The sequence below is a fragment of the Echeneis naucrates genome, chromosome 9 (assembly GCF_900963305.1).
Source record: "Echeneis naucrates chromosome 9, fEcheNa1.1, whole genome shotgun sequence".
Taxonomy (NCBI): domain Eukaryota; kingdom Metazoa; phylum Chordata; class Actinopteri; order Carangiformes; family Echeneidae; genus Echeneis; species Echeneis naucrates.
In genome coordinates this window covers 22,277,280-22,296,862 of record NC_042519.1, presented here as the reverse complement: position 1 = coordinate 22,296,862, position 19,583 = coordinate 22,277,280, and the positions used below count along the sequence as shown (strand labels likewise).

The window sequence follows — 19,583 nt, the reverse complement described above, 5'->3', positions numbered from 1 at the left end:
CCCTCTGATGTCATCGTGCAATGAAGGACATTCATTAGGTTAATTGCTGGTTCTACATTGCCCGGGATTGGCTTCAGTGAGGCCAATTCACCAGTTCAAGGGCCTGCTTTGAAGGATGTGTGCATGCTGCCGGTCCAGCAGTTTGTTTTGGTTAAAGTTTAATGGTGGATTTATTTTTGACAGAAAATGTCTCCACATGCAATTCCTAAAACGGTTAATAGATACATCTAAATTTTTTCATGCCGAATTCAGTCCAGGCCTGCACAGCTTTAGTCTGGGTTTTATGTAATATTGCTGGTATGGTATTAAAATTCAACCTGCCCAGTGTGCAACCCGCCTTCGCCTACCGTCTGCTGGGATTGACTCCAGCCCTTCCATCACCCTGCATGGATGGATATCAAAATTACATCAGCTGGGCTTTTCTCTGTCTGTTTTCACAGCTGCAAGGCGGGAAATGCTTGTCACACCGCACTGTCTCTGCTCTCTTATTGCATCTCTAACTGAAAACCAAGATGCTACTAAGCCACCACACGCCAATCATCTAGCGTACTCCTGGATGAGTGCTATCAGTTAATGCATGGGGTCATAGGATTTGTTTGGCTCCACGGCCTAACCTCTAATAGGGCTCTTCAGGTTGCAAGCAAAGTCTCTAAAATATGTTTAAAAAAAAAAAAAACCCTATGAACTATGTGACCACCACAGTGCCAGTGAATAGAAAGATATGTCAGTAATGAAGCTCACAGAGAGGTGAAATTAAGTCAACATAGTAACTGTAGGGAGAAGAGTTAAAGAATAATGTGGTCTTATTATCTCCATAGCGGCAGATGTATATAAATTAAACCCTGGACTGCCCTGAACTTCTTCATTCAAGTACAAATCTATGTGCTCCATTGTGGTGCTATAAAAGACTGCTGTAGTCGTCCGCTTCTTGATCTGATGGCATTTTTCCCCGCTTTCCTCCTCCAGCGCATAGACATGGACAGACGCCGGGAGGACGCCAGAAACCCGAAGCGTAAGCCGCGTCTAATGGAGGAGGACGAGCTGCCCTCTTGGATCATCAAAGACGACGCCGAGGTGGAGCGGCTGACCTACGAAGAGGAGGAGGAGAAGATGTTCGGTCGAGGGTCACGCTGCCGTCGGGACGTGGACTACGGTGATACGCTGACTGAAAAGCAGTGGCTGCGGGTAAAGTCTGAGCATATGTGTAGAAAATATAAAATGTACATATGTTTATATGAAAATATAAATGTGACGGCTGGGGAAAAAAGAAAGAGATGGAAACTCTTACTATAATTTATCATAACAGTCTGTCTCCCTGTACTTCTCTCTGTACATCTGTCTCACCGGTGGAACTGGCTCAAATTCTGACCCCGTTTAGATCTGAGATGAACATCTGTTAACACAAGAGGACATCTCCCTCTTCCGTAGTCTGAATAACCCCAACTATCATCTGTAAAGAACTGAAAAATTCAAAATTGGGGGGCATGCAAATTCCACTCAAAGGTCTCAAAGCCAGAAACCTTCCTGTGAGGCGCCAGTGCTAACTGCTAATCCATCACGCCGCTCTTCATCTGCATATAAAGCAGCCAAGCGAGACAAATTTTAAAGAAGGATAGAATGGGAATTGTTAAAAATAAGAAAATCATAGATAACAGATCTGAATGTGCTCCCATATAAATATAACCACATCTGTTGCCATAAATTACATTATGTAACGATACTGTGAGTCGACTGTGATAAATGTAAACAATTTTCACAAAACAACACTTTTCAAAGTGTAAAGTGTCTCCAACTCTGTGCAGGCGAAGCTATAATTGGGGGCTCTTTTTCCCTTTTCTTTTCCTTGTGTGATGCTAATGGGACCTGTACACCCACACCTGTGACACTTTTCCCTGAAGACACCTGTCAGACTCGGCAAATCAGTTTTATCGACCAGGACGCAGGTGTTTGGAGGAAATCGCGAACAGAACAAAAAAAAGTCAGAGGCAATGAAATGAGCATGCTGGAAGAGTTCACAGTGGTTCTGAGAGACCCTCGTTAAGAAATAAAAAAGGTTTAGAGGCGCTTAAAACCGGTGGGGGGGGGGTTAGTCAGTCCTCGTGGACATGGTACATGAGCATTAGATGGGATTATTGAATATTTCGTGATATTTTCGTGTTCGTGTTATTGAAAACCCTAATATTTCTTATCCTATCTAATTAGCTATGAAGGATTATCTACCTTTTTTGTCTGATGTGAGTTTTACATGAACGAACCAGACTTTGGGAACAAAAGAAACTCCACAAACTTAAAAAATACATTACGTTTATAATATTTTAAGACTTTTTTTTTTAAAGCAATAGATAAATAAAAAGCATAAAAATCATGTGCTTCATCATAAAATGATGAGTAACAACTTCAATAAGAGATTAATGAACAAATTTAAGGAAAGCTGGAGCTGATGGATGCCACACATTTAGTCTGAGTTTGTACATCTGATGACAGATAATCACTGATCCTTTGATCCCAGTATCTCCAGTGGAGGTGATCACAGGATTAACGCTTCCTCCTCTCTGCCTCCTTCTTTGTTCAAGGCCATCGAGGATGGAAACCTGGAGGAGATGGAGGAAGAGATCCGGCTCAAGAAGCGCAAGCGCAAGAGACGCCAGGACAAGGACTCGTCAGGCAGAGACGACGGAGGCAGCAAGGGCAAGAAGCGACGGGGTCGTCCGCCAGCTGAGAAACTCTCCCCCAACCCCCCAAAACTCACCAAGCAAATGAACACCATCATCGACACCGTCATCAACTACAGAGATGGGTAAGACTTAAAAAAAAAAAAAAAAAAAAAAAGTTATGATTCCAAACATATTCCTCTTCATTCATCAGATTGAATAACAGTGATTTAAAACTGCTGTGTTGTGTGTCTCATCCACACACAATTTCATTCATGAATGCAACTACTGTTCCATCCGCAGCATGAAGAAGTCCGTTCTGCAGAGCCCAGATTGACCATTTCATCCAGACAAAATTCAATATGTCAATAGAGTCCAGTCCAAATTTTACGTCATACACTGCACTGAATCAGTGAAATGAAGGTCAGACACAAATACTTAGAATAACATCATGAATAAATAACCATAAGAAGGTTATTGGTTTGGTTCCCAGCCTGCATGATCTCGCCGTGCTTGCGTGGGTTTCCTCCCACCATCCAAAGACGACATGTTTGGGTTCATTGGTGACTCCAGGTTGACCCCGCCCCTCGCCCAGAGTGAGCTGGGATTGGCTCCAGTTTGCATGTTCCCCCTGTGCCTTTGGCACTGACTACCAGAAAAAAAAAACGTGTACTCTACACCGCTGCTGCACTTGTAAAACACCATTTAACACTATAATATGACGATAATGAGATTTCTAAAAAAGACGTTAGAAATCTGCCAAGGGCGTCGTGTTGAACCAGTTAGGATAAAGCCTTAATAAATACTATTACAATACGTGCTGTAGGACCTTTTTAACGGTTTTTCCTGGATGTTCCATTCAATATGAGGAAAGAAAAATGAAATCAGCTTTTCTTTCATAAACCTCGTTTTTACCTCCAGAGCAGCAATATTATGAAGCACCATGTTCCCCTTCATCGGTATTATTGGGTTTTTTTTTTTTTTATCGCTGTTTATTCATCTTTTTTTTTTCTTCTTCTTCTTTTTTTGTTGATGAATGACGGAGTTTGGTGACTTTGTGCTTCACAGAAGCCGGCCATTTGTTTTAATTGTTTCATGACCAAATACGTGGCGGTTTGCCTGCAAAGGTGGATGTTACAGATGTGTTGAACTGCTCCTGGTGCAGGTTTCGCACCACGTCAGCAGGAGATCTACTGGGTGGTGTGTTTCTATTAGAGCCCCTGTTGGCAGCTCTTTCAGTCTCTAGCAGTCCCTGTTTTCTCCTCATGTCAACATGAGATAAGGTTTTTATTACCCACTAAATTAGGTTTTAAAGGCTCTTTATTGCTGAATTTTTCCCGTTGACTTTGACTGCTGCCAGAGAGGACACAGAGTAATTTGTTAACTGTGAGCTTATTTAGATACTAAACCTAATTTAAAGGCATTAATGATATCTGATCCCTTTACATCCATTACACTGTTTATAAAGTCAATCTGCAACTGAAGTGCTACTTTCTCCGTCAACTTAAATTCATGTGGCTCTGAGTGTTCTGTTCTTGTTATTATGAATAATTTTTTTACATTTTTACAACATTTTACATCAGGGCTGCATGAAAGACAAAAAGAAATTAATTTCAATTGTTCTGGCTTTTTCTCATTTAATTGGTGATAAAATGTAACACAAACAAGTGTGAGGGTTGCATAAGACCCAGTTAGTTAGTTAGAGTTAATTTGTGTTGCACTTACAGTACAAACAGTACAAACACAAACAAAGCACTGAAAAAGTTATTAAAATCAAGAAAGTAGCAGGAACTGAGGAAACTCATGACTTGGCCACCAACAACTAGAAAAATCATGAATATGAAATGACACAAAATGTTGATGTGAATGTTTTTTTTGGTTTTTTTTTGTTGTTTGCTGGGATTCGTACCAAACAAATTTATTACCGTATGTCTGGAACATATGACTTGTACACCTAGGCCATCTCTGCAGCACCTCCGTGCTTCATTTATAATACCATATCGTGACACATTATCGAGACCGTGCTGCCGCTACAATTTGGATATTGCGCTCGTCCGTTCTCTGCTTTTGGTAATCTTATTTTGATGAATTGTTCAGCTTGTGCTTCTGTGTCCAGAGAAGTTTCTCTGTTTGTGAAGCTGTAGCAAATTGGCCCTGCCTTGATTATCCAGTGGAAAGTTTTCTCAGATTTCTCTCCAGTCAGCAGAATAAATAAATCAGACATGAAGTCATGTCTTCGGAACAGTGTGATAGACATCCTTGTATTCTTCCAGTCCAACAGTCCTCAAAGTCAGTATATAAGTGTTATTCGTGTGTGTGTGTGTGTGTGTGTGTGTGTGTGTGTGTGTGTGTGTGTGTGTGTGTGTGTCTGATGTGTTGTCTGTTGTATAGACCCGCGCATGGAGGAACATGTGCATTTGTGTTCCTATTACTCAAAACTGTCCTGTCTGAGAAACTATGCCAGGAAACTGGTACCTGCCTTTCCAGCAGTCGGATTCTTTCCTCCTTCAGTTGATGGTTGTTCTTCACGGAGCATCTCAATCATCGCTCGGTTTGGAGTTTCCAATCCAGGCACTACTGTTTCCTATGAAAAGCCACAGATGTGTCAGGGAGAGTTAGAAAGCATCCTCAGTTTCATAATAGTTGTTAGAACAGAGCTAGTTCATAAATTAACAATCATTCCATCAATAAACATTTTGAGATTTACAATGTGACATAAACATTAGAAATGCATTTAATAAATAAATAGAATTCAAATTTTCAGATGCATACATAACTCTGAAATCAGGTGGAACAATCCCAATCAGCCAAGATACAGGGCTGTAACAATCAGTCACAGTTACTGTTGGAACAGAAAGGTGAATGACAGAACATTTATTTTTTTATTCATGACAGATCCAAATTAAATTCTTTTTAGTAGACATCAGATGGGTGAATTGATGAAACTTCAGAATGTTTTCTGGGCGATTTTATTTGTGTTTATATGAAATCGGAGATAATAACTTTATGAGCTTCCTTTTTAGATTTATTTCAAATGTCCAACTTAAATTTAACACGTCAGACAAAAGTGGAGTCCTCCATAAACCAGAGGAAGGTTTAACTGTGAAGACGTCCATTTTAAAACAGGCGACAAATCACTGATGTCGAACACAGTAAGCCACACGCACATCAAATCCCAGTTCAAAGGCTTTGGGATCATGTTCCCCTTAATTCCTTTGTCTTCCACTGAAGTCTGTGCTGCCGAAGCGCTGGACCGAGAGACAGCACACTTCACACGCCGCAGATGTAAAAACCCATTTTGAACATACCATCCTCCTTTGTGGTTTCAGCACAGTTTACACAGCAGATCTGCTCAGAGGCACGACAGTGTGACGGCTGAACAATATCAAAGTCATCCGAGAAATCAGTTTCTGCTTAATTCAAGGCAGGTTCAAGTGTTTAGCCTGCAGGAACTTGTAATATGTTGTGAAATGGGTAAATCCACTAATTAGAAAAATATAATATTGTAGAATAAAATAAAATACATTTGTGGTCTGAAAACTGAAAACCTCTGGGACTCACAACAGACTCATTCTGACTAATTTTGGACTGATTGAATAAAAGCCGACACGTCTTCGCTTCCTCATCAATGAACTCTAGCTGTTACTCTCACCACTGAGTCCTGCTTATTAAGAAAGATAAGAAAAAAACTCTTAAACTGTCGTTGCATTGCCATACCATTTAAAGCCCCTGTGTCGAATGTAAACATTCAAAATGACTCTGTTCATTTCCAGATCTGGAAGACAACTCAGTGAGGTCTTTGTCCAACTACCGTCCAAGAAAGAGCTCCCAGAATATTACGAGCTGATCAGAAAACCTGTGGACTTCAAAAAGATCAAGGTACGAAGAACACGATAATCCAGCAATTTCTGCAGATGGTGGGCGGGAGATAAAATATGAATCATTTATCTGGTGCTGTCAGCGGTAAATATTTGAAAAGGTGAACAGATTCTTAGCCTCACGTCTCTCGGTTGAGGAAAACGCTGACACCTGACAGAGGTGATTCTGAAGTGAGCTGCTCTTCCATCTTGGTGTTTTTCTGTCAACAGGAACGTGTGAGAAATCATAAATACAGAAATGTGGGAGACCTGGAGAAGGATGTGATGCTGCTCTGTCACAACGCCCAGACCTTCAACCTGGAGGGCTCCCAGGTCAGAAGAACCGGCAGTAACTTGCTTAATCCGATTACTTTTAGATTTGTTCTCATGTGGTCCTGAACTGTGTGCGATGGAAACACAGCGGTCTAGAAGTTTCCGCTGTCTCGTCGTGCCTAGTAAACAACTAACTGTTGAAAAATCGAGGAAAACTTGATGCAACTTTAGGTGCAGTCCTGCTTCTCTGGGCATCATGACGCTGATGTTTCCTCTGGAACCTCGAGGTTTATTCCTGCTTTTGTTCCAGAGGTGGTAAATCTGACCTCAGCCGTTGACCTCAGCATTTTTTATTTATTTATTTTTTTTTTTGCAATCCAGCTTTCATTTAACAGCAAAGCAACCTTCACTCTGCCTAATTCAGACAGTCAACAAGAGATGGAAGACTGAGAGAAAATTCACAGAAGAAGCTTGGACCCCCTCTGACATTTCTTTTTTTTTTTTTTTTTTTTTTTTTGAAGTAGACACTGAAATTAACATTTTGATCAAATCCTTTCAAGGTGTCATGGCGATATTCCATTCAGGAGCCCGGGAAGATGACCTGTAAACAGAATTTTGTGCCGAAAAAGTCATGCACATCACTGTCAATGAGCAAAAACACAAAAGACCTGATCTTTGACCATGGAAGAAAAAAAGTTCTTCACAAGAGTTACAACAGAATAGAAATGTAGCTATATGTATATATAGCTATATGTACAAACTTTGGAGTTAGACAGAATGTAAAAATGAATAAAATATAAGTCGACATTTAATGGACAGTATGATTGGGCTGCAGATGAGTAAAGATTAAGTGGAAATGTCAGCATAAAAATAGTGCAGTATTTACAGATACAAGTTGGTAGCCTCCTTGTCAGCCGTTAATGAGGCAATATTTATTTCTCTATTTATTCAAACCTTGACTGGCGGAGCAGCATGAGGGTGACACCTCAGTTATAAATAAAAGGCAGAAAGTCAGACTGCTCACCGCTCGAGGTCGGACTGATAAAATAGGCGACGCTGTGAATAAACAGAGCAGTCGTGTCTCATCGCTGGAGGAAACTTCCAGCGGTCTCCAGTATCACCTTCTCTAATGTGGAAATCTGCTGCTGTTTACGTTGCATATCACTTTAAATTGAATCCATTTGTTCTGATCCGACAATCAATGGGTCACTATTTTCTGCCATTTTCCAAAGTAAACAATCAATTTGGTTAATGAAAAAAGAAAATTACTTGAAGCACACTTAGATTTTTTACTTAATCCATCATACATGGTCTGACAGCCAAACAGTTCTGTGATTTTCGTTCTTTTAGTCCAAATATTCAAGAAGACAACCAGTTAGCTCATGTTCACCTCCATGAAGTCTCTTTAAAACTCTTTATCCACCATTTTTAATCCATTATTACTCAATTCTTTCTGCTCTCTGTCATGTCATCCATCCTGCTGGGCCAGTCTTTAATCATCTGGACTGTTTTATTGTTGTTCTTGTCGTCGTCCTGCAGATATACGAGGACTCCATCGTCCTTCAGTCTGTGTTCAAGAGTGCCAGGCAGAAGATTGCTAAAGACGACGACAGCGATGAGGACAGCGAAGAAGAGGACGACGACGACGACGAGTCAGAAGCTGAAGGTGAGGGCTTACTGTGTCAGTCAAAAACACACACAGACACACAACATGTTTGTGTATAAGCACAGTGACTGCAGTAGTAAAATTATATTGTAATGGAATTTAAAACACATTCTTGTACTTAAGAACAGCTGTTTTCCCAACAGAAACAGCTGACTGAATCAAAATTCTTCTTTTTAACACTGAGTGTCTGTCTCCAACTTCTGAATTAAGAGTCTGAAAGCTTTTGTGAATTCAATTTAGTTATTCCGTAGGTTATTAAGCTCTGAATACTTTTTGAAGCCACTGTATTTTATCTTCTGACTCCACGGAGTCCAGACGTGGGTGGAAAACTTCTTTTCTGTCAAAGATAACACCAGTTCTTTAGGTTAACTCAGTTCAACTTCACAGTTCCGCCTCTTTTCCTCTTGTGCTTCACTCAGCCAAGTCTGTGCGGGTTAAGATCAAGCTGAGCAAGGAGGCGCGGAGCCACGACAAAGGCAAGAAGAGGCAGAGCCGCGGGAAGGCCAAGCCGGTGGTGAGCGACGACGACAGCGACGACGATCAGGACGATAATGTAGGTCGTCTGTTTGTGCAGCACTTCACAAATTTTACGCTGCTGACACAAATCACAACTTCCTGGCTTCCATCAGCTGTCTAATCAGTCCTAATCTCACACCTTTCACGTTGGGAGCTGCAGAGGTTGAACATTCCCAGTAAAACGTAACAAATGGATTTGCCGAGTGTTTGGAATCAGACAGACATCAGTGTGATGGAGAAGTGGCGGTTAAATTTGTCACAAACTCATGTCCGACCTCTCCATCAGCGAACCGGCCAACCGCAGCCAAGCCTCAATGGCCACTAGATGTAAATAGGAGAATAATGGTCTGGAAAATTGAACAGAACTCTCTCCCCTCAGGCTCATTAATCCCTCTATGCTCCTCATTGTCTATCACAGTTTTAGGTCGTGCATTGGGCCCACATATCTGAATCCAACCTCTCCCCATTTTATCCTGAGGTGAACTTCTACGACAGATGTGAAAAACGGACTCCTCCTTTTTTCACACGTTCTCGACTCGTCTTATTCTGGAAAAATTCTGGAGCGAGTTCTTTCAAACGCTGTCTCGAATCCTTAACATCACTCCAGAGCCCAACCTTCTGCTGGCCCTCTTTGGCCCACGCCTGACTCCACCCTTTGCCTCTCTTCGGGCCAAGCGATTTAGGGATTCATTTGTAGATTTATATTATTCTACTTCACTCCTACACATGTACATGACCATGGCATGACCTTTGTATTTCCCTTTCCATGCCACACAGACTGCACGATAATTTGTAATGGAAAAAGAAAGCCAACTCCCTCTCAGCATCAAACTAGTTATGAAACGAGTTAGTCTTTTGTTTTGATCATTTATTGCTCCATAATGTATCAAGCTCTCCATTTCAACATCTATTGTGTTCAACCTCTTTAACAAACAGTCCGACATGATTTAATTTGTCCTCAGCACCCAATCAAACCAGCAAAGGGGAATTAAATTAAAGCCATGGCAACCACCACTAATGTATCCGTCTTTGTTATGATCGATAGCCGCCCCCACTTCCCCCTGTTGGTCAGTCAGCGGCCTGCCCGCAGACTTTCCTCTCTGTTTCATCATCTTAAACATTTTTTCCATGGATCAAAAAGGCCCTGCTAACATCAGACATTAGTCCACAGTGGAAAAAGTTTATTTTGTATATTTATCAGCTTTGGCTCTGATCAACAGGGACGTCAACCCAAGCAGCCTTTTTCTCTCTCTCTCTCTCTCTCTCTCTCTGCTGTAGTTTCTCTCGGAGCACAAATCTCGTAATCTGTCCTCCCTCCAGTCCGGCACTGTGCTCCTAACACAAACACGGCAGTTAGACTGAGCTTATAGGCTTTAAAAACACACAATCATCGATCAAAGTGTCGCACAAGGAGACTGAACGTGCCGTCTGGAGTGTCCTCGGTGAGAAACAGAATTAAAAAAAAAAAAAAAAAGAAATCCCTCTTCCACCTGTAAGTGTTGGTGAGTTTGATGCATATTTCCACAATTATTATTCCAAAAATACCACGAATCTCAGTTATTTTGGCTGATGGATGACCGTGACATAATATTTCCCATGATCCCGTGCCTTGTCTTGGGATCCCATATGGGATGAGCCAGATGTTTGGCAGAAATTAAAATAAAAGTGAACGGCTGGAATGAGCAGCATATACTTTCCGTAACATTTCTAGACACCAAGTTATGAAACCGCTGTATCAAACGCTGCACTGTGGTTTCCCCGTACATCACCTCTCATCCCTTCTGCTTCAGAGTCGCACTCAGTTAGGAAACTCTTCTTATTACTGGACTTTATTTGCTTTCCTGTGTTCCCATTAAAAACAGAAACAGTGAGTTCTGAACCTTTAAGGTCTCTGATCCACCAGGTAGAGTTGATTTCTTTTATTTATTTATTTATTTATTTTTCAGCCAAAGATGTGAAAGGGTTTTATTTCGGAGCGTTGAGTGATGACTTGCCGCCGGCTCACGTAGTCCCGATCGATTCATCCAGCCAGACGTGACGCGGTCGGAGTTTGTTTTGTTTTTGGGCTCTCTCTGTTGAATTACTCATTTGGGCTGCAGCGTGACATTTTAAGGGAAGTCTGATATTTATTTGTCTAAATTTTATCAAAAACAGCAGAGCTCCACCTTTATATTACAGCAATCAGACATCATTTCCATTTTATTGTCAGTTTTCTCTCTTTTTTTTATTTTTATTTTATTCCATCCTCAAGTGATCTGAACTTGGGGGTGTTTGAGGTTAATGTAAATAAGTCTTTCCGAGCACTGAGAGCCTGAGTGATCTCTTCAGCTGTCTAAAGTCATCTGCCTCTCTGCATCGTGCTCAGAGGGAAGCTCTTGTCTCTTTCCGTTCATCTCTCTCTTCTCACTGCCGATTACCAAACTGATTTTACCCTCCTGAATTTCTCACAGCTTGTTTTAAGTCCTCGCCCTCTTTTGCCATTCAGCTGAGAAACAGGGAGGACTTCTTCACCTTCAGATCCCTCCCTGCTCTGAGGAGCTGAACCTTCATCACACTTTTGCAGTTTCTCCTCCTCCTGCTTTTAACTCTGTCTCAGTCTGAATGCTCTTAATCTCTCTTTCATTCAGGAGCAGTCAGACAAGAGCAAGAGCGATGACGAGTGAGCCGACGGGCCGAGATGTGAGGACATTGTTCAAAGCACTTATGAACAAAAAGGACAATAATCCTTACTGTTTTCTTTATTTTGCCTCATTCGCCCTGTCCGTCTGTCTGCAGTGTGTATTGTAACCCCCCCCCCACGCTCGGAAATGTATTACTAATAATCGATAAGCTACAGCAATACCAATCTGCTTATATTCCTCTTTTTAAGAACTATTTTGTAGTATATTTTTTAACTCTATGCTTTAAGTACTTCTGTATGAAAAAAAAAAAAACAAAAAGATTTGGTCGTGCCATAAGCGCTTTTTGCTCTGTTTGTACTTGCTTGCTTGCACTTTTAGAAAAGTAAACTTAAAATCGAAAATGTGTGATTAAAAACTAATTATATTCTTAGACTTCTAAATGTAGCCGAGGACTTCCAAGTGAATTTGGAGAGCCACTGGTGATTTTGAAAAGAAAGGCAATCCAACTTTTTACCTTTTTTGTCTGATTGTTTCACTTCGTGCGGTGCCAAATGTTGAAGCGTCGAAGTTGCTCATTTGCCAAGCCCCGCCTCCAAATCAAATATCATCCAATCATTGGAGCAAGGTACGACATTTAAAACGAACCGGTGTGTGTTTTTATGTATTTTCATCTTTCTAAACCGATAAACTGTCTAAACTGTTGAACAAGAAACTGAAAAATGTCGAATATCTTCCAAATCCAACCTGAAAGTAGATGAGTTAAATATTTTTTGGCAGTTTGGTCCAACAAAACGAGAATAAATGTTCTTTTGCACATCAGTAGTGAACACACTGAAAATAACCAGTTAGATTCATCAGAGTTTTTGGAGCTCATTATTTATCATTATATTATTATATATAATATTATTATTCTAGCTCCAACAGTTGGAGAGTTAATCAGTCATTCTTAAAGAGCTCCAAACATGACGAGCACTCTCTACAGTAAATCCTGCTGGAGCCAGTGTTGTCTGAGTTGTGTTTGTCGAACACATGAACTGTAGTCGGAACAAACTGTAAAATGATTTTACTGGAACAGTTTTTTCTGGATGTTGTTTTTAAAGTATTCAAAAATCCCTTTTACGTGTTTTCCAATCATAAAAACCAGTTATCTGGAAACAAATGAGCTTATTTACTCACTCCCAGTAGGTTCAACTCCTACGGCGACGGTTGTCATTTTCTTTCTTCCATTTCTGTCCTGAAGAACAGACTCACCCTCAGTTACAAAATAAATCAATCGTTCGTTAACTCAAACACCAAAAAATATCGACGAGATGACAATCACAGTCAGAGGTGATTCTTCAAATGCTCAAATGTTTCATCCTTTTCTTGATCAAAGAGTGAAATAAATACGTTTTTCTGTCCATCAATAGATTAATCGATCAATGTCTTCAGCTCTAGACCCGTTTTTGAATTCCAAAAACTCTGACTTGGGGCTTGGCAAACGAAACAACGAGAGCGTGAGATTTCAGACAGAAGTGTAGGATCCATGTATCTTACAGGAAAACTGACATGTCAGTCGCTGGCTGATGATTTGCTGATTAATTTGATGCTTTTTAAACTGCTTTTATTAAGAAAAATGTAACCCGACTTTCATTAGTGGTGCATCATGTAGATAGTCCATGTGTTTCCACCATTTTTTTTTTTTTTTTAAACTCTATAATTTCCTCACACAGAAAAAAAAAGTGTGTTTGGGCGGTCTGGATGTCACAGGCAGCAGATTTGTTTTGTTGAGTTAAACCAGCATCTATCGCAGCAGTAAATGTAGCCTCTGAACACGTTACACCATTCAGTCCCATGGCAGCAAACAGATTGTAAAAATATTCATAATTATAACATCTCAGCTGGATTTTTGCAGTTTCTAACCTAAAAAAGACGGTTGACTAATATCTCAAAGAAAACAGTATTAACAGTTTAAAAACCAGACCTGAATTACAGCAGGTTTTAAACATCTGCTTAATTTCTACTTTTGGGCTGAATTGATGTTTGTTGCTTTTCATTTTATCGGTTCATATGTTTGTAGCATGAACTCATTTGTGTACATGCAGATATATCATTTTTGTTTATGTGACTTGTACGTGCTCGCCAACTCTCCATAAGTGTGACTTAATCTTTGCTTTCTTTGCACAGTGTCTTTGTGGTTTATCTCACAGCCCGGGGCGAATAAAATCTCACAGATTTTCAGCACACAAATGTCCATTTGTGTTTTATTTTGGATGATGTGAGTAATAAACCCATTAACATATAACAGCGTAACGTTTTAGACATTTTTCTGGTGATGCTTTAGTTGCACTGGAGTTTTTCTGTGTTGGACATAAAGCCAATCCATTATTGGCCTTTAAGTGGGACATCAAAATTTGTCATGGCGTAAAACTTCTTCCGACTTCCTGTCTCAGGTCGCTCCACCTCTGTTCATGTCATTTCACTTTAAAGGACTTTCACCATCGCATTGTTCAAAACCCGAAATTATGGTGAAACAACCAGCTGAGATGAACGTGTGAATGCATTCACTCATTTCAACAAAGCAGCAGGAACTGTGGAAACAATGGAAGGAATTGACCCTCCTCAATTCACCAGCACAATGATCTTAACTTCCAGTTTCCAGGTTTGTGATGATTCCCGACAGCATGCAGGGAAAGTATTTGTGATTTTTGCGTGAGACGCTTTCAGTTTTTATGCAAAAGCCTGAAAATAACATGGTCACAGAGGAAAAAGGTTCATTTTTTTTTATTGCAGTCGTAATCTAGGTCTCCTTCAAAAGGGAACCAAAGCTTCAGCGGCACTAACACAGACTTTTAAGTTGTTTTCTTTGGCATTAACAGGGAACAGCTTTCCCGGAGCCATAAGTCTGAGCCGCCTCGCTGCCAACAGCTGCTACAGTGATATGATAAAATGCTTCTCGCTGATAGAATCACACTTGAAGCTTTCTGTCTTCACTGAGCCGCTGCAGACCAACACACACCTGAAGGAGAAAAACAGCTCAGTCAGGTGACGTGGTGTAAATAAAACAGTGTGTGTGAGGGATTAGATATAAAAAAAAACGAAAACAGCACGGCGGCGCAATAAGAAGGTCGTTGGGTCACTTCCCGGCCTGTTTCCTCCCACCGTCCACCGTCTGATGGACTGGAGACCTGCTGTGAGCTCGTGAGGTTCATGTTAGGTGATCGAACCTCAGATTTGAAACCGAAACCAGAAAGCAGTTGGCTGATGAAGACGTGTGTGAAATGAGTGAAAGCTCCGGAGCAGCAGCAAGTGCTCATTTTCCTGCTGAGACGTGTTCGTTTCTCAGCTGGTTTTCCCCTCGAGGCAGAGACCACAGTGACACTTTGGATCAGAACCCAATTCCTGCGTCTTTTTTATCCACCCCAATTTTTGTGTTTTGGTGGCTCAGCTCCAGAAACACAGGTCTGGTCTGCGGAGTTTCAGGTCGAGTCTGGAGCGTGGCAGCTTATCTGAGTGTTGGAGACGTCAGCACGTGGCCGGAGGTCTGAGTGAAGACAGTCTGTGTTCCTCATCATAGTTCCAGCATCCTGAGATTCCAACCTACGAAAACACAAATAATGATAGTAATTCTTAAAAAGCTCAGCGCTGAGCGTTGCGCTCTGTCGGGGTCGGTCAATGCGTTGCTATCAAACTGCCCACATTTGGCGCCAGTTTCTCAACATGTAAAGATCAATTTAGCTCCTCTTCAATCTCTTCCTGTATTCGTGTTTGTTTTCAGGAATCTCCCGACGTTCGCACGAACCACTGCTGTGCTGAACGAGCGGCCTGTACTGGCCTCATTGTGCGGCCCAGTCACTCCAGGACAGAGGAAGGGCCGTCGTACTGTACAGCTGTCTGGATCCTCACACATCAAAACAGCTTTCCTTTTTGTATTCCTGCCATTTTAAACAGAGCTTCGCTAAGCCAATTCCCTCTGAAGAATGACCGTCCGTCGCCTCCCCCCCCCGTCCTTCCCCACCTCCCTTTTTATCTCCCCCCTTTGAAGTGCCGGGCTGTTGGGATAGACTTGAGCGCAGGAAGAGAAGGGCAAATTGGATGTTAATCCTCGCCTCAGTGCCAGAGATGTCAGCTGGAAAAAGTCAGGTGCTGGCCGGCAGCTTTTGTTCGCCGCTCCACCATCATCACATTTCCAAGCAGCAGCAGCGGCAGAAGAGGCAGATGCAGGTCCTTCCAAACCCCCCCGACTGATTCAGGGATTTTTCCTTCCTAATGACTCATGAATGGCGCTCTGAAAGGGCCAGGTGCTCTCTGTTATCAGAGAGTCCTGTTTTTCTGGCGGTACAACACCCGTCCGTGCCCAAAAGGCGGGAAACAGGCCCTATCAACGCTAACGCTTGCACAACTTAAAAGCAGGAGCGGGAACGGGCTTTGTGTCCGGTCGGATTCCAGGTTCACTATCAGTTTAACGCATGATCGAGGAAAAGGCTCATTTTTCTTTGCAGCCGGTGAAGCCATCACAGAGCTGAACGCCATTTTTCACCATTAAGCACAGATTACATCTGGCCTGCATTCATCTCGGAGCTGTTGATTATACATTCTAAAAAAAAATGTAAATAAAATGGTGATATGAAATCAAATTTCACATTTCACAAGCTGCAAAATGTAACATTTTTGCTGTGAATAATCTTCCAGCAGCAGATTTTCTCAGTACTGAATGAAACAATGTGATTGTAACATCAAATCAATACACATTTTAAAAATATATATATGATTGGGTCTCAATTATTTTAATTTTCATTATCAACCAATTTAAAACTTATTAACTTTCTGATACATAAATCAAGATGTTCGGAGTAGATATTTGTTTCATAAGTTAATCTAATGATTAACTAAGTGGAAGTTCATTTTTTTATTGATTAACGAAGGAATAGATTCATTATTTTTCTTTTCCTTTCTTTTTCTTTTTGATAATTTCTGTTAGTAGTTTCAGAACAGATTCTTTTTTCCACCTCAGACAGTCAGAAAGAAAAATATTAGTTTTTTAATTGACTCATTTTCTAATTAAATTAAAAAATAAAATAAAATCAGATTCCATCCTCACAATCTCAGTAACGGTCTACCTACCTTGATACGAGTAAAACACCTACATGGCGAACATCCAATCAGATTCGTTATATGGCTTAAGAAGCCCCGCCTCCTAGCCTGTTATAGCTCAGCTCCGATTGGATGAAAATATTGTCATTCAAGCCAACAACGTCTTTTTCTGGCTCCTGATTGGTCCAATTTTATATAAAAGCTTCCGACAATTCAAGCGACAAGCGCGTAAAATAAAAAACTGAGAAGGTAAGCTCGCTGGTTTATTCTGGAGTTAACGTGGCTAACAGAGATTTTATTACATTCTTAATGCCACTTTAAAAGTTTCAAACATTTGGCTGCTGCTGTCGCCATTTTGAGATTTTCTCCATCTCCTCCCAGATTGATGTCATTTAGTTCAGGTGTAGAAAAACTGTGATTCATCTGATGATAAGGTGTTTTTCCTGATGCACCTGTTGGTTTGAATGTTGTGATCGTCGGTGTCATCAGTTGTGTTGTGGTGGTTTCCTGATACACTGAATGATTTGACTTTAAGGATCTATGAGATATAACTGCATCTCTGGATACAAAAAACATCTATCTATAAAATAAAAATGTTTTTTACCCTTCCATGAATTATTGGCTGCAGCAGTCAGTCAGTCAGCAGCTTCAGCTTTCTTTCCTCTCGTGTGTTTTCTGGATTAATCCACGACTGAAGTTTCATGCCCCTCAGTAATCATCAGTAACAGATGACGGGAGCACATCATTTATAGATTTTTTTTTTTCCCATAATTTACCCCAAAACTCCTGTCAAGGAGTAACAGCTGGATTTAGTCCATGGAAATGTTGCTTCGATTGAGCATCAACTGAAATAATGAAGGAATTAAAGCAAAGGTTTGTCTCTAACCTCCGTGCCTGGAGATGGCTGCATGAAGCCTGTGGCCTCGGTGCTCCAGGTCTTTATAGAGTCTGTTTCCGAACTAATATCCAACTATTCAAACTTATAACAAACCGACATGCGTATTCAACTTGGAGCCTTCCAGCCCTCAGGGAGTCTGGGGCTCCAAGCGCTTTGTCTGGATACTAATTAAGCCTTCTGCCTTTTGTCAGCAAGAAAAAGATTAGAGTCAAAGGTGATGTCAGATAGAGATAAATATATAACATAATATAACATATATAAATAATATAAGTTTTTTTCTTTTTAAATATGACTACTAGGGGTGTGCCAAAAAATGTATTCATGTAAGAATCACGATTCTCATTTACTGTGATTCAGGATCGATTTTAAAATGTCCCAAAATCAAAAAAAAAAGAACAAAAAACAAATCTGCAGGTTGTCTGCCTCCATTTTGTCTGCGGGACGTCCTGGTGTCACCACAGAGCCGGTTCTGGAACATACACATCTACAGTAAGCACCAAAACAAGGATTCAGCCGGACCCGTCCTCGTTGAAGGCAAAGACCTTTAAAGTGTCCACACATTTAAACAAAAACACAATAAAACAATGAAACATGTGTCCCACAACTTTAGTGGAAATATCAAATCAACTTTTCATTTCTTCTGGTCCAGGCTCCACTCTCTGGTCTGGTCCGGTCTCTAGTCTCTGTTCTGGTCCAGTCTCTGTTCTGGTCCAGGCTCCACTCTCTGGTCTGGTCAGGTCTCTAGTCTCTTTTCTGGTCCAGTCTCTGGTCTGGTCCTACTGTCTGCAGGGATCTGGTCCAGTCTCTAGTCTCTGTTCTGGTCCAGGCTCTAGTCTCTGGTCTGGTCCAGTCTCTGGTCTGGTCCAGGCTCTGGTCTGGTTCTACTCTCTGCAGGGGACTGGTCCAGTCTCTAGTCTCTGTTCTGGTCCAGGCTCTGGTCTGGTGTAGTCTGGTCCGGTTCTACTCTCTGCAGGGATCTGGTCCAGTCTCTAGTCTCTGTTCTGGTCCAGGCTCTAGTCTCTGTTCTGGTCCAGGCTCTGGTCTGGTGTAGTCTGGTCCGGTTTTACTCTCTGCAGGGATCTGGTCCAGTCTCTAGTCTCTGTTCTGGTCCAGGCTCTAGTCTCTGTTCTGGTCCAGGCTCTAGTCTCTGGTCTGGTCCAGTCTCTGGTCTGGTCCAGGCTCTGCTCTGGTTCTACTCTCTGCAGGGGTCTGGTCCAGTCTCCAGTCTCTTGAGGGGTCCGGTCTCTGGTCTGGTCCGATCTGGGAGCTGGGGGGGGGTCGCCGTGTCTTGTTGTAGCCCAGTCCATTACTCATCAGAAATTAACCAATCAACCTAGACATGTTCAGGTGCCCACACCGGGAATCGAACCGCGACCACTACGCTCAAGTCACCACATTCATTTGTTCATTTATTTATTTACCTTTTTATTCATGGGTAGAGGGGCGTGCAGTATTAGTGACCCCCCTCAGAGCATTTTCCCGGCAGATACATTCCTTTTCATTGACGTGAAATGTCGGCCAGTTCCTTGTTATTCCGTGTTGATAATGAATTCCTTTTTTTTTTTTTGGTGATCACAGATGGCCCTATTTACCGAATGCTGGGTAGATTGTAGATGTAGATTGAAGCAGAAATCATTATGAATCAAATCCTTTTGAATCAAATCGTAGCCCCAAAAATCAGAATTGAATGGAATTGGGAGATAGTAAAAGATTCCTACCACTGGAATATAGATAGATTTTCACTCTTGTGGCATATTCGTCACGCTGTCCAGTTTTAAACATGGTTTTGTACACTTATTTACTTTTAACAACCAACATCACTACCTGACTTATGATACCTTTTTTAACTCAAAGTCAGAAGTGGTGAGAAAAAAAAAAAAGGTTGAAAATGTTAAATGTTTTCCTCAAGCAGTTCAATAATAGTAAAATTTACTTTTCTTATTCCAAAATAAACAAACAAGATAGTAAAAGTGACCAGATTTCATTTTTAAACTGCCAGTGTATTTTATCAGAACAGTTTGTTGGTTG

The 19,583-nt window shown here is 41.2% G+C and overlaps 1 protein-coding gene across 1 annotated transcript in view; it reads left to right on the top strand.

Moving 5' to 3' along the window:
• smarca2 (SWI/SNF related BAF chromatin remodeling complex subunit ATPase 2) overlaps positions 1-13,807 on the top strand; it is a 35,043-nt gene extending 21,236 nt beyond the window's left edge. The window contains exons 28-34 of the mRNA XM_029509772.1: positions 967-1,185; positions 2,574-2,797; positions 6,425-6,530; positions 6,740-6,841; positions 8,321-8,447; positions 8,867-9,000; positions 11,591-13,807. Of these exons, the coding sequence (XP_029365632.1) occupies positions 967-1,185; positions 2,574-2,797; positions 6,425-6,530; positions 6,740-6,841; positions 8,321-8,447; positions 8,867-9,000; positions 11,591-11,626 (948 nt within the window). The 3' untranslated portion in view covers positions 11,627-13,807. The remainder of the gene's footprint in view (positions 1-966; positions 1,186-2,573; positions 2,798-6,424; positions 6,531-6,739; positions 6,842-8,320; positions 8,448-8,866; positions 9,001-11,590) is intronic.
• The last annotated feature ends 5,776 nt before the right edge of the window (positions 13,808-19,583 follow it).